Genomic DNA, 15,296 nt, shown 5'->3' on the forward strand with positions numbered 1-15,296 from the left:
CCTGTCTCTCTCCCCTAAAGATGGAGAATCTGCGGAGTCAAAGTCTTCTTTTATTATTACTTAGGCTTTGCTAGAGGTTTGTACTTTTTCACTCTTTGCCCTTGGAAGTTAATCATCTTCTTTAATTGTCATGGAACACAATTGAAGTCAGTGTCCTAAGGTTACCTTTGAATTCCTTCTCAACTTTGATAACCCAGGGAATGATAGAAAGGAGAAAGAATGTGTTCCATATGCTGTGAGAGATAATTCTAAGATTACTCAGGGCTAGCTAGGCACAATGGTACCTGCCTGTAATCACAGTACTTGAAAGTGGAGGCAGGAATTTCGAGAGCTTGTGGCTAGCCTGTGTTATCTAGTGGGACTGTTTCAAAATAGTTTCCAGATCGCCATTTTAGACAGACATTTATATGGTGTAATTTTTCATTTTTGTAGTGCTGAAGATATATAGGATGTCGGGAATCATGCACAGTAGGCAATCACTCCATGCTTGAGCCCTTTTGCTGCTAATTAATTAGTTAATATAATATTGGGTATATGCATGGTGGATGTGTTCCTGTGAATATCTGTGTATGTGTGTGCAAGTGTGTTCGGATCTCTTCTTTCACCCCTTTCTACCTTAATGTTTTGAGACAGGATCTCTTACTGAGCCTAGAGCTCATCAGTATCTAGACTGAATGGATGGTGAGCTCCAGTATTTACCTGTCTCTTCCTCCCTACCACTGAGTTAGCAGGCATGCCTGTTATATGCCTTTCCCAGCGGGTGCTGCAGATTTACACTGGGGTCTTGATGCTTACCTGACAAGCACTTAGTAAGGTTAGCCATCTCCCAGCTCCCATATTTTTGAGTTTTGATAAAGGTCCTTGCTATGACCTCAAGTTGGGCCTTCAAGTCACTCTGTAGCTAGGCAGTCCTTGATGATGGGATCATCTTGCCTCAGCCTCTGGAGGATTTGTCACTGCAGGTTTGTAACACCCAGGCTTGGCTCAGTTTAACATTGTGGTTTGATTTTCCTCTGTAGTTCAGGGTGGGTTTTAGTCATTGTGTAGCCCAAGTTGGCTTCCCAAGAACTGAATTAGAGGACTGAGCCATCACACCTAGTTGTAGATTCACATTTATAAAAACTGGAAATCGTATTGCTTCTTAAAAGACTTTACAGAGGCTGTCCCCCTACTTTCAAGAAGCCTGTGGTCTTAGGTGTCCTTGTCTTTTCAGTAGAAGCAGGCCTGTGAGGTATCTGAAGATCAAACTGACAACATTACTTCAACTTCCTGGTTTTGTTTTGGTTGGAGCATTGCCAGACTATCTCTAGCAGTAATCTTTTGCCTACATAAAGTTTGATAGATTTCTTTTCTAGATTATGTACACACTTTCTCTAGTTCTATTAATTTGCATTATCTTTCTAGAACTTTGAGCCATGGGTTCTCTATTCAAATTGTGACAGTATTTTTCACTCTTCCTTTTACTTTCTCTTAGTAAGCATTAAAATTTTTCTTCCTGGGGATGGAAAGATGGCTCAGCAATTGAGAGCACTAGCTGCTTTTTGAGAGGGCCAGGCTCAGTCCTCAGCACCCACATGGTGGCTCACAACTATCCAGTTCCAGAGGATCTGACACCCTCTTCTGCCTCCTACCTGCACGGGCATTCACATGGTGTGCAGACATCCATGCAACCAAAACACCCACACACAGAAGATAAAAGCTCTCCCAAATAATTTTTCTTTAAAAGATTTATAAAATTCCCCTTTATTTTATATATGGGTCTTTTGCCTGCATGTCTGTGCCTAGGTGTCTGAGGAGGCTGAATGACGGTGCTGGGTCCCCTGGAACTAGAGTTAGAGTCTGTTTTGAGCCTCCATGAAGGTGCTCAGAACTGAGTCCTAGTTCCCTGGAAGAAAAGTCCATGCAGTGAACGCTGAGCTGTTTCTTTGGCCCCCAGTTTCAGGAATGTGTGTGTGTATATATATATATATATATATATATATATATATATATATATATATATATATACATATATATATATAGGCATATAATATATCTGCGTTTTGATGCAAGTGTACACCAGTGTTTTGCAATAAAAATTTTACCTTTTAAAATGCAACTTTCCGTTTTTATGTTTCCTATTTAAAAATGCTCTCTTGTCTCTGGCTCTATTCATTTTCATATCTGCTTGGGTTTATTTAATGGGTGAGCAGTATGTGACCCAGCAATGAAAGATACAATCTAGCTGATCACACTTATGTGATTTTTCTAAGAATTCTAACATAATCCCTTCCTCAAAGGAATGGTGTGTTGTGCTTTCTGTCCTTCTTATCCTATAATAGCCTGATATTGGCTTCTTCGTCAGCTAAATACAGCAGCCGTTATTCTGCTCATAAAAATTGTGCCAACCAAAAATGAAAGTTGTGTTTTCATTTCCTAAGGTCTTTACTTAACTTGGTATGCTTCCAGTTTGCAAGTCAAATAGAAGGGAGTTGTAAAACTGCAAGGGACAAGGGCTCCTTACAGAAAGGGATACTTTTCTTATTTTCTTCCTTATTAAAGATTAATTGCTATTTAGATTATAAGAAATTCTGAATATACTCTTTATAGAAAATAAATATACAAAACCAGACTCTTCAAATTTGCATGAAGATTGTAAGCCAACTCAGGCCTTCAAGGTTATTTTCAGCTGTTTTTGAGAAAGATGGTGTAGCATGTAGCCAATTAGGAGTGAATACTGTCAGAAAAAACTAAAACTTTAATTCAGTAAGAGGATGTTAGAAAGGAAGAAATTTTTGTCTAAATATGTCCAACAGCTGTTGAGGTTCGTGCTGTTTTTGTGGTGTCTGAGTATTCCTCTGACTCTTTATCTCTGCTAGTGACTGTTCTTGCCATCTTCCATGAACTTCAAGTTGATGTTGAACTCTACGCTCTTCTCTTCGGGGAAAGTGTCCTCAATGATGCAGTTGCCATAGTGCTGTCCTCGTAAGTGTACATTTTGTTCTATACTGAATACTACATGTGAGGGCACTAGGTGCTGAAAGTCAGTTGGTGAATAAAGTACATTATGGATAGAAATATTCCAAACAATGAGTCTTTTGCCTTGCTTTGGCAGGGACATATATGTTATGGATAAATTGGAAAAATGAAAGAAAAAATTTTCATTCCTCTCATATAAAAATAGTTCTTATAAAATTTCCAGGATAGTTCCTTCTACTGTTTTTCTGTTTGTAATATATTTACACTATAGCCATTTTAATGTCTTTAATTTTATTATCTGTTTTAATATTATAACGAGTACATTTTTACTTAGGCTTAAGTTTTTAATTCAAATGCAATGCACGAAAAAATTTGTATAAAAATTCTGTTCTTATTCTAGTCCTTGTCTTTCTTGCTCCTTAGGGCTATTTAATAAAATGTTTCTTTGATATCTTTGTAGTTCTTAAAATCCCATCACAGGCACGAATATATTTTATTTGCCTCTCATTTCTGTTTTTGTTTTTAATTTTTGGCACTTTTTGAAAGTGAACCTGTTATAGCCTTGTTCATGCTAGGCAAGTGCCCTACCACTGAGCTCCAGCCACTCAATTCTTAGTTGGAAAGTAACTTCCTGTACTGTATATGAGAACACGAGCATATTCTAGCTATATTTTCATACCAAAGGCAGGTCTTCTGTTTTGTAGCTTTGCAGGATTCTCTGTGAACCCTGCTTTAGTGCTTTGCCCTCTCAGCCTCTTATTTGAAGAACTTTCAGTCCTTTGCCATTCCAAAGGAAGTTGCAGTATTTTAAGCAGGCTTTCTTCATTTGTACAGGCATAGGTATATGGTAGAGTACTTTCTCAGAAGTGCTGAGATTTGTGGTTGGTTTAAAGGATAAGTGCAATTTTACTTTTATTTATTATTGGCGAATTGCCGGTGAAAGGATTGTATCACTTTATACTTCCACACCCCCACAATATGAGGATCTCTCTTTCTTAGACCTCCCCAGGAGTTTACTTGCCCAACTTTTTTGCCAGCTTGATAACTGAGAAAATATATTATAGTTTAATTCATGTTTTTCTTATTTACCATAATCATCTGAGAAATGTTTTGACCTCAGATGTGTTAAACACACTTTTATTAAGGATGATTGTTGAGTGAGTAATGCATTTTATCTAATAATAGAAGTTGCTGTGTTTGTTATTCCAAGGCGTTTGCAGGTGAAAGAGCTTCTGCACCCAGAGGACCTCACTTTTAACTAAGGACATAGGCAACCATGTGGACTGTGGCCTTCATCTTATACTAGAACTTGCCCTGAGAGGAAGAAAAAGCCCTTCACATTTTCTCATTATTTTGTTTCTCTCCTTAACTTCTACTTTGTTAGCTACAAAAGAGTCATAAGTCACGGTCTCTGTTTTGTACAACCTGACAACCACCGTGGCCTTACTACACAGTGAGACATTACCCTCTCGGAGATATACTAATCCCTTCCATGAGGTGGATGGCGCTGTGTTAAAGGTCAAATCGCTATGTATAAGGATTGCTGCCTTCCCTACTGTGTCTGTTGCCAGAATTTTTTTTTTTTTGGTTCTTTTTTTCGGAGCTGGGGACCGAACCCAGGGCCTTGCGCTTCCTAGGTAAGCGCTCTACCACTGAGCTAAATCCCCAGCCCCCAGAATTTTTATAATTAATATAAACCTAAATTAAGAAACAAAACCTGGGGCTGGAGAGATGGCTCAGCAGTTAAGAACACTGACTGCACTTGCAAAGGTCCTGAGTTCAATTCCCAGCAGCCACATGGTGGCTCACAACCATCTGTAATGGGATAAGGTGCTGCCTTCTGGTGTGTCTGAAGACAGCTACAGTGTACTCACATTCATAAAAAATAAATCTTAAAAAAAGAAACAAACCGTCATGACTCTAACTAATGTTGATGCTGAATGTGAGTACCTTCCATGAAGATAGGTACAAAATCAAAGTTGTGTGCTATGTGAGAGGAAGAACAAATGGAGGGTGTAATGGTAATTAGGCATTTCAGAAACATGAAATGATAAAGATCATGAAACTTCCAGTGCATAAGTACACACGAGACCCACCCCCTTCAGTCCTAAAGGAAGAGAGTGAGATGCAAAGAAGGTTGTGTTTAACGTCAGTTCCTTATCCCAGAGGTTACTTTACCATTTAATCATCCAACTGATAAGCATTCCTTTCTTGTTCCTTGAATGCGCTGAGTCAAAAGAAAAATCTGTCTGTGTTCTGTTCTGGTCCTACCTTAAACCATGGTTCCCTATGCCTTACATTTTCCATCAATAAAATAACCCATTGCCTGTAACTTTAGCATATGACTAGTGTTAAAAGGTATTTGAGCTTCAGTGATGAAGAACTGTGTTTAAAAGGAAAGTCTCTTACATGGAGGGTCTCCCACAGGACCACATTTCTATTGCAGCCTTTGTCAAATTGGGTTTTGAGTGGTTTCTTTCTCTCTAAGGATGATCCATATCTGGTACTTTCTTGACGGTAGGAGTTAGGGTAACGCATGCTGTCTCTGCTGCAGCTTTCACGGGAAAGCACTATGTCTAGACGGTACCACTGTGGCAGGGCAGCTGTTAGTTATCCATGTGTCTTGGTGGAGCTGAACAAGTGAGTCCCTGCCCCAAAGTGGGGGGAAGCAGTTGTGTTGCTTGTCTATGAGGAGTCACTAGATGGAGGTACTCAGCAGTACATTGACGGTCATCTTGTATTCACCTTTGATGTGTTTCAAAGGGTGTGAAGTTTACTCCGCTTGTATTGCATTCCCTTAGTTTGATAATTGCTGTCTATATTCTGGAAGGCAATCCTGTATCACAGGGGGGTTGGACTGTCTTTATGAGAGAATTGTTTGGCAATTAAGAGATTAAGGCCACCTTTTAAAATGCATAAAATGTATTTTGGAACTTGTTTCTGTTTGCTGGGAGCCAGTTCTCTCCTTCTACCACATGGATTCCAGGAATTGAACTCAGGTCCTCAGGCTTGGCAGCAAGTGCCTTTATCCACTGAGCTGTCTCCTTGACTCCAAGAATATGGTTTTAAAGTGAACTTTCTAGGCCAATGGCTATAACTTTTTAAAAACAGAGAAATAGTCATATTTCTCTCCAGAATTCGAGGCTGTTTTGGAAGCACATAAGAAGTGAGAGATACAACAATACTCTGTTTCTATGAGTGGAGCACAAGGGAATGGGCCAAAATATATAAACCTCACAAAGGGATTCTTCTCCTCATTATAGAAGCAAATATTAAGAACAGTTTTTGTTTGTGTTTTTATTAACACAGGGCCTTTTCCACATCTTTTTGTGGTCTAGGCAAGTGTTCTATTACTGAACTTTATCCCTAAAAGCAACTTTTAAATTCTAGCAATGGGCAAATGGTTAAATAAATTATGCTGCTAGTACTGTTTTGAATTCTTAAATATCTTGGTTTTGTAATTGTTTCATTGCTCATTGAAGGAGCAGAGTTAGAAACCAGGGCTAGATCTATAGCACAGCTGTTAGGTTGCTTGCTTAGTCTGCACGAAGCTCCAGGTTCAGTCCCTTGCTCTGCACTAAAACCAGCCTTGGCCGTACACAACTCTATCCCCGGTGCTTGGCTGGTAGAGGCAGAAAGATCAGCATTTCAAAGTCATCCTCAGCTACACAGTGGGCTCAAAATCAGCCTAGCCATAGAACCGTGACTCATAACGAATTCAAAGCAGCATGCATGTAACAAAATGAGAAAATAAATACAGAAGCATAAGACACATGTGTTAGCGCTGTAGAGGATGGAGGGATTTTTTTTCCCTGAGCCATATGTTGTATTGGTATTAGAATCTTTTGAAAAGTGTTCATGTAAATATTTATGCCTCAAGATGAAATGTTTCCTCATAAGAAAAAAATGAGTTAAGATTTCAAGCCAGAGGCCAGCATTTGCCTAAAACAGAAGACACAGGCCCATCGTCATGTTTTCCATGTGTTGTTCATTTTAGTGATTAAAGAGTACAATAATGGGGGTTGGGGATTTAGCTCAGTGGTAGAGCGCTTACCTAGGAAGCGCAAGGCCCTGGGTTCGGTCCCCAGCTCCGAAAAAAAGAACCAAAAAAAAAAAAAAAGAGTACAATAATGATACTGTGAAACTGGAATTTAGACTAATCCAAAGAGAGCAAACTCAGAAGGCAAGACATACATATTTTGGTTCCTTCAATATTTTGTAAATATTATCAAAGGGGATGAAGGTGGCTGTAGAGAAAGAAGTGTGTTTTACTCCTGGCAGAATATGTTTGTGTGTTACCTAGCACAGTCATATTACACTTCAATGGTGGGACTTTTTGTGTATATGCAATCTTATCATGCTATTGAAGGTCATTTCATGTTTGTCAAAGCAATGCATACTCTTTTAGTTCCAAATTGATCTGGTTACTTTGAGCATTGAAACACAAAATATGTAAAGATTTCAATTCAGATTGAGTATCTGAAATTTCTTAATGCTGTTACTAGAAATTGATGTGCTTTAGCAAAATGAAAACTACTTAGGTCATCATACCATGATCTTAAATTTTTAACAGATTAACGTATAACAAGTTGTTTTCATATCTCCCACGTTAATCTAATCTGTGAACTCATTATTTCTTAGAAACATGTTTTCCTTCCTTTTCTTTGACATGTACAATGTCTTTGAGACCATACTTGTCATGAAGCTGGTACATTAGTGAACTGGAATGAGAATTGATTTGGTAACATGTTGTAAGCACTGTTGGCAGAGACATGCTGGCAAGAGTAAGTTTCTTAGTCATTGCCACTTCCTGAGATGACTGCTTTAAAAGAAGCTTTGGGAGACCGGGTCTGAACTTTGAGTTCAAGACAGAGCGTGTCCCTTTGAATTGTCTGGCTTGGTTTAGTGCCGAGTGATGTAGACTGTAGAGTCCTACGAGATATGCTCAAAGTACTCCAGAGTGGATCCTAATTCCTTGGAAGGCATTTCAGCCCCATTTGCATAAAGTCTTTTAATGGGTAAATACATGTTAGGCATTTAGCCATTCTGGCATTTTAAAAGTTGGAAAGATCCTTCATTTTCCCATAAGAGGAACCAAATACAATTTGGTTGAGAATAACCTGTCTTTTTGCAGCTCAATAGTGGCGTACCAGCCAGCTGGAGACAACAGCCACACCTTTGATGTTACAGCCATGTTCAAATCTATTGGAATTTTCCTTGGGATCTTCAGTGGATCTTTTGCAATGGGTGCTGCAACAGGAGTGGTGACAGCTTTAATATCCTTTTGTTACATTTATTTTTTCTCACTAGCTTACTGAGGTAGTTTAATAAGGCATAGTTTTTCCTACTCCCATGACTGGAATTGTCTTATAGTTATTAACTTTTTAACCAAGAAGTTGTTCTGAATAATGAAGCAGAAGTCTTTGTTAATATGTTACTTGATGAATTTCATTGCTTTGCATGGGCTCAGTGACTTAAAACATGTATTTGAGGCTGGTCCTGAATTTACTATGGAGCTGAGGATGCCTGGGAAGTTCTGATCCTCCTGTTTCTTCCTCGAAAGTGCTGGAAGTATAGGTATATGCCAACACACCCAGTTTATGCAGTGTTCAGGCTAAACCCAGGGCTTTGTGCGTGTCTGGACAGCCTTCTACCAATGGAGCTATATTTGCGGCCCTTACCCCTCTTTTTGTTTTCAATTCATTTTATGTTTATAACTGTTTGGTTTGTATGTATGTCTGTGCTCTGTGTATAGGTGCCTGCAGAGGTCAAAAGAGGACGTTTGGATCTCTTGGAATTGGAGTTAACATACAGTTGTGAGCCACTGAGGGTGGGGTTGCTGGGATCTGAACCCAGGTCCTCTGTAAGACAGCCAGTGTTGTTAACCACTGAGCTATTTTTCTAGTCCCTATCCCCCCTCCCTTTTTTGAGATTGAATCCTTAATTATGGTAGCCAAAGTTGCCCTTAAATCAAGATCTTCCTGCCTTGATCTACAGAGTGCTAGGATTTAGAAATGCTAAACTGCTCCCAAACTGACACTAAAGGAGTTTTTGAGTAGACAGACAAACTAGCTCTTCAAGGATGAATTTTAAATCTATAGATTACATTATCATGAAGTAAATAGGACCCCCAAAGTCTCTGGGTATTTTGTACTGTTGGTCATCTCTGTCACCTCCTAGTTTAATAGAACAAACAGAAAATGCATGTTTCTGGGTGAGAACATATGTGCTTATCCTGTCTCAATTGCAAATTTTGTTTACTAGAGCCTTGGGCTGGGAACCCAAAGGACTTGGGTTTTAGCTCTGATGCTGTCACTAGCTAGCCACAAGAAATACAGGACAACTGATTCTTATGTTCATTTGGGAGACATTTGCTGATTTCCCGCTGTATGTCAGATGTCATGTTCTGGGAACAAAGATGAAATAAACATGGCCCCTGCGTTGCAGACACAAATATGATAGTGGTTGATATTTGAGCTCTGGAGCTCAGTGTAGGAGAATAGGAGGTTAGGGAGGTTGAGTCGGACTGGACGAGCTCCAAAGTTTCTACCTATAAAACTTTTTTAAGATCCATTTTTTACTTTTATTTATGTGTATGTATAAGTATTTGGCACATGTGTACATGTGTCCACAGAAGCAAGCAGAGGACATCGAAGGCCGTAGGGCTGGAGTTCCAGGTGGTTATTAGCCACCCTTACAGCCCAGATGAGGTCCTTTGGAAGAACATTAAGTGTTCTTAACCACTCATAACCACTGAGCCATCTCTCTAGCTTCATCCAGCTAGAAATCTTTGAAGACGCTTTCATGTAAAACATGTGTGATTCTTTTTTAATCCTCTTGGTTTTATGCTGGAAGAGACTACATTTTTAATAGGTGAACTTTTTAATAGCTGAACTGAGGCATAAAGGGTAGTAAAGGGGCTTTGGTGGCAACTGGCACAGGCTGTATCTCCTCTCTGGTACAAGAGCCTTGGCTAGGAAGTGGATCTTGTTCTTATTTGTTACAGTGCTAGTTCAGGAATTGACTGTATGTCTAGCCCTAGATTTATTACAACTTAACCCTGCTACCCACATGGACTTTTTAGACTAGTATATGGGAGTGAAGCACCTCGGTTTCTTCATCATGAACTGGAGGCTTTGCATTGCAGATGGGCTAGAAGATCAAATAGATGTGAAACTCCACAGAAGTTACATGTTCGTTCTTATGAATGCAAATTGTTGTAATAATGGAAAGTGCCTTGCTTTGGGACACAACGTAATGGAGTTTTGTCACAGTGGGTCTCAGTCTGCTGCTTCTGTCCATGTTTTTTATTTGTTTTCTGGCAAGGTATGTCATATCCATAAGTCAATAGGAATATCTGATTTTTGAGATTTTTCTCCTGATAGGAGGGCAGCTCCATAAGATTTCGTTGGAAGAATTTCCCACCATTGGTGCTATTTCCCTTTGTGTCTTTTTCATTAGAGAGGCTGAAGAGCTCTTCTGTAACTTTCATGATTCCCTTGGATTGACTGTTATTTTTCTAGTCACAGTTGTATATTATTATTGTTACGAAGCTTAACAGTGTCACGTGACAAAGTTCACAAAGCTGCGGGAGTTCCAGCTGTTGGAGACAGGTCTGTTCTTCTTGATGTCCTGGAGCACCTTCCTTTTGGCCGAAGCATGGGGTTTTACAGGTGGGTGACTTACCTTGCATTGTAAGTCCCTATGAGGAATCACTTAGAGAGCCACTTTCCCAAGTGAACCTACTTTACTCTATTTGAACATACTTACTATGGTTGGGAGTCAGGTGGAGGTTCAAGTGTAACAAAGACTTTCAATGGAAACAGTTGGTTCATCCCAACAAAATAAGTCAAAGTAACCGAGAATGTCAACACTATAAATGGAATCTACTTCAGCAAAATAAGATGCGTAGGATACAGTTTGGAAAGCTCCCTTTCTGTGACTTGTACTTCGCTGTCTTTGCAGGTGTGGTTGCAGTATTGTTCTGTGGCATCACACAAGCACATTACACGTACAATAATTTGTCTACGGAATCTCAGCATAGAACGAAGCAGGTAAGAGAAACTTTATAATCAATGAATAAAATTTTCCTCCTCTTACCAAAACAAAAGTTTTCTTTTTTCAACTTAAGTATCTGATCATTTCAGGATGGTGCCTGCTCTTCCTTTGAGTCTGGAAATGACTGGGACTGACAGGTGGCAGGTAGCAGCTCCTAGGGTAGCAGTTAGAGTAGCCAGATGCTATTTTATTGGACTTCCAGTAACGAGCCAGTTTGCTCCCTTGTCTCTTAGTGTCTCCCTTACCCAGTGGCTACGAGGAGCAACCACATGAGGGCCCACTCTGAAAAGAATTCTGAAGGAATTAGGCGTTAGACATATAATTTTCCAATCTTAGATATAGAAAACAAATTCACAAGCAGTGTAATGTGTGCAGTGGGAACATGGGCATACGTGAGGACTGTAGTGAGAACTAGGAACATTCAGTTTTGTAGAAGGCTAGAAGGTAAATTGAGTCTAGAAAGGATCAATGCTAAAGCAAAATAGCTCTCTTTCTCTCTATATCCTTCCCCCTCCCTCCCCCCCTCTCTTTTCTACTCCCTCCTTCCCCCCCTGCCCCTCCATCCCCCCTTCCCGGAGCCACAAAGTTAGTATACTTTTCCTAACACTTCAAAGAAAGTTAGGCTCCCCCTTCAGAGCATTTGCATGGAGGTTATAAATCTCTTTTGCCAAATAATTTAGTACACTGAATGTACAGAAAAAAAATAGCCAGGGGGTTTGTCTTGTTTTAGGTAGCAAGGAAGGGCATAAAAAGAACAAGCTAAGAGTTTCCAGTCTTCTTGGTGATTTGGAACTAGCATAGAGAAAACACAGACATGTATGCACATACGTGCGTGCGTGTACACACACACACACACACACACACACACACACACACACACACACACCCTAAGACTGCTTTTTTGCTAAAGTGGCTATAAGTACATAGACCTTGTGCTTGTAAAGCCTCAAATATTCACTCTCTTGCACCCACTGGGGTTTTGCCAGCCTCTTTATTCAGAGTTAGAGCCACAATAGCTCTGATTCTACTATTTTGTGGCTATGTGATGAGGGAGAAGTTAAAGAATTTATTCATGTTTCAGTTTTGTTCTGACTCCTGAGATAAAAATGTGATGTGTGCCTGGAACCTTTACTTAGTACTGTGATCAGGCCCATAAGTAAAAGGGAAAGAGGAACTTTTTGCCATTAAACAAGCACATAGAGATAAGAATATATTGCCATTCATAGAAAATATATACTTATTTTAGTGTTTGTTCTTATTTTTAGTGGTAAGCCTACTGTGCTTTTTCGTTAAGTTCTGGGGCTAGAATCCAGGGCCTCTTATTTGGTGGCCAAGCGCTCTGCCACTGTGCTGTATCCCCAGACGCTCTAGCTTTCTTTAAAAACATTTTTAATTCAGTTTTGGCAACTGGGGAGATAGTTCAGGGGTAAAAGTACTTGCTGTGCAAGTGTGGGGCCCTGAGTTCAAATCTCCAGAATGTGTGTATATGTTGGATGCATAACATGAGTGTCTGCAACCCCAGTGCTCCTGACAGAAGGTGGAAATAGACACAAGAGAATCCTCACATGCCTGGCCGTTAGCTACCTGCTGTCCACAGCACACAGTCAACAGACCCTGTCTCAGACAAGCTGGAAGCCAAGGACTAACACTAAAGATTGAACTCTGACCTATACTATGTGCTGTGACGCATGTACCTACATTCATATACACAACAGATATACAGACAAATGTCCTTAGGAGCAGGATGATCTGGAGTTCAAGGCCAGCCTAAGTTACAGAGTAAGACAATGTTCTAAGACTTTCCTCCAAACAATAACAAAAACTCAAGCCTGAACTAACTTGCTCAAAGCCATAGAGCTAGCAAGTAGGGAAGGTGTGGTTTAAGCCTAGGCATTCAGACTCCTGAGCACAGATTCTTCTATGTCCTATTATGGTGGGTAGATGTCTTCTGGGAAAGATCACGGACAGATAGAGCTGTTGGAGGGCCTTCGCTTTATTAGAAAGGTCCCATACATCTTTCTAATGTGGTACGTTAACAGTAAAGTAACAGTCAGTGACTAAAGGGGCTTTGGCAGACATTGGAGGGTACTGAGTATATCACAGAGAAGCCCTGTGTTAGGAGTTAGTGAGACAGTCAAGGTGACAACACACCAGCGATATGACAGTGGTCACGAGGCATCCTCTGCCAGGGCAAAAGAAGTTCAACTGTGTTCTGCAGCTTTTAGAGGACATCATCTTGAAACTCATTTTAAGAGCAACTTGCTGGTTGGAGATGAGAAGTGGTCATGAAGAGCTTACAAATCATTTAGGTTTCGAATCATGTATAGAAATTGATAAAGCAACACTGGCTTTGGAGGGGCGGAGTAACTGAGGGTGGGGACTGGGAGAAGGGTGCTGATGGGGGAACATGAGGCTGTTATGTTTCTGGCTCTTTCTGTGGGTTTGGAAATGACAACTCTACGTGTGCTCCCCTCTGAGCCAGTGCTTCCAGATGTCTATATGAGCTGTACATATATAAAATGTCAATCGCTCAGGTTTTCACAGTGATGCTTACTTACTGGAACCTTTTACATTTCTTTTCAGTTGTTTGAGCTTCTCAATTTTTTAGCGGAGAACTTCATCTTTTCCTACATGGGGCTGACGCTGTTCACCTTCCAGAATCATGTCTTTAACCCAACATTTGTTGTAGGCGCATTCGTATCCTTTATCATGTGTCTGTTTGGAGATGTTCATGTGGTTGATAAAATATTTAAATGCGTGAGGTTTTTCTGAGAACTAAGTAAGGATGTCAGCTGTTCTTCCCAGTTCCAGTGTAGTCTTTTTTCTGCTCTATTTCCATTTGAAATTTATTGCACAAAAATGTTGACAGATTGGAATGGCAGAAAAGACTCTTACTGCTTTGCCAACCTCGAAGGTAAAAAAGTATTTGTCCAGCCATGTACCATGTAACTATAATCCTGTGAAGGTGGGAAGACCTGAACTAAGAGGCTTTCAGCACCGCTTCTGTCTCAGAGTCAAATTGGAAATTGAACAGTGGAGCAGCTTGGGGCATGCTGCTTCCCTAAGGGAAAGCCCTGACTTCCGTCTCTGGCACAGAAGGAACAGCCACTCTCCTGTTATTAAAGGCAAGGGAACCCGAGTATGGGAACAGTTAGTCTGTGCCATGGGACGATGTGTCAATGATGGGGAATAAGGCCTGATCTTGCCACAGTTTCTCTGTTTCATGTAAATGAGCATTTTTACCTTTAAAGCTAACTTGAGCAGCCAGCAGAGTAGCTCTGAGAGTAAAGATGATTGCTACCATGGCTGACAGTTTTAGTTTATTCCTTGGGACCCATGTGGTGGAAGTTGAGAACTATCTCCTACGAATTGACTTCTGCCCTCCACACTTGTGTTGTGGCAAGATATCAATCTTCCATGTCTTGTGTCTTTGTCCAGGAAGACTTAGTAATAAATGTAATAACATACTTATAAAGTAAAAACAACTTGAAATGAAGAATCTGAGAACATGAAAGGCAACCTTATGGCAAGATAGTAACAGGCAGCTTCTGAAGTGCAGAGGAACTGGCCTCCAGTTGGTGAAGGACATATGGAGAGAAAGTAGAGTTCCAAGCTGATGGCTTCTATTTTCATAAAGTAGGAAGTGATATCGCCTGCTGAGAATAGAATAGCAAGGTACACAGGCTATTTGTTGTGTAAGAAATGACATGGAAACTTACTCTTTACCTTACATGGTATATGGGGGTTAAGAGCCCTGGACTATCTTAGCTGGGTGACTCCAGCTCCACAGCCTTGCAGGACCTGTAGTGACATGGAGGAGCCCCGCTGACCTCAGTCACACTGCTGTCCTTAGAAAGGATCATCTCTCTGCAGGATCTATCCACAGGAAAAGTTTTGGCTTGGATTCCCTAGAGTGAGTAAGCTGAAAGAGTACAAGAATGCAAGCCAGGGTACCTTTTATAGACTAATGTTAGAGGTGAAATCTCATAATCACTTCTGCAGTATTCTGCTGGTCATACAGACCAACTGTGATACAGGGTAAGTAGGGATCACAAAGGCTGAGTACTATATAACACAAGGCAGGGGCATTAGGGACCATATAGAAGGCTGCTCCCACAGATAGGAGTTTGGGGTAAGGTAGAGAGGACGTTTATGTAATAGTCATAGAAACTTAGGAGAGAGTTGCCCAAAGAATTGTAGTACTGTTAGGCAGCATTAAATGGTGGCCCATTTAACTTTAAGGAATAGGTACTTACAAGATACCAATCTTCCATGCTGTG

The 15,296-nt window shown here is 40.4% G+C and overlaps 1 protein-coding gene across 3 annotated transcripts in view; it reads left to right on the forward strand.

The window, feature by feature from the left end:
* Slc9a6 (solute carrier family 9 member A6) overlaps positions 1–15,296 on the forward strand; it is a 56,067-nt gene that overhangs the window by 15,358 nt on the left and 25,413 nt on the right. For all 3 annotated transcript variants that reach the window (NM_001419592.1, XM_039100496.2, XM_217630.11), the window contains 5 exons: positions 2,859–2,964; positions 8,093–8,234; positions 10,526–10,631; positions 10,924–11,012; positions 13,600–13,713. In NM_001419592.1, the coding sequence (NP_001406521.1) occupies positions 2,859–2,964; positions 8,093–8,234; positions 10,526–10,631; positions 10,924–11,012; positions 13,600–13,713 (557 nt within the window). The remainder of the gene's footprint in view (positions 1–2,858; positions 2,965–8,092; positions 8,235–10,525; positions 10,632–10,923; positions 11,013–13,599; positions 13,714–15,296) is intronic.

This window comes from Rattus norvegicus, chromosome X (assembly GCF_036323735.1).
Source record: "Rattus norvegicus strain BN/NHsdMcwi chromosome X, GRCr8, whole genome shotgun sequence".
Taxonomy (NCBI): domain Eukaryota; kingdom Metazoa; phylum Chordata; class Mammalia; order Rodentia; family Muridae; genus Rattus; species Rattus norvegicus.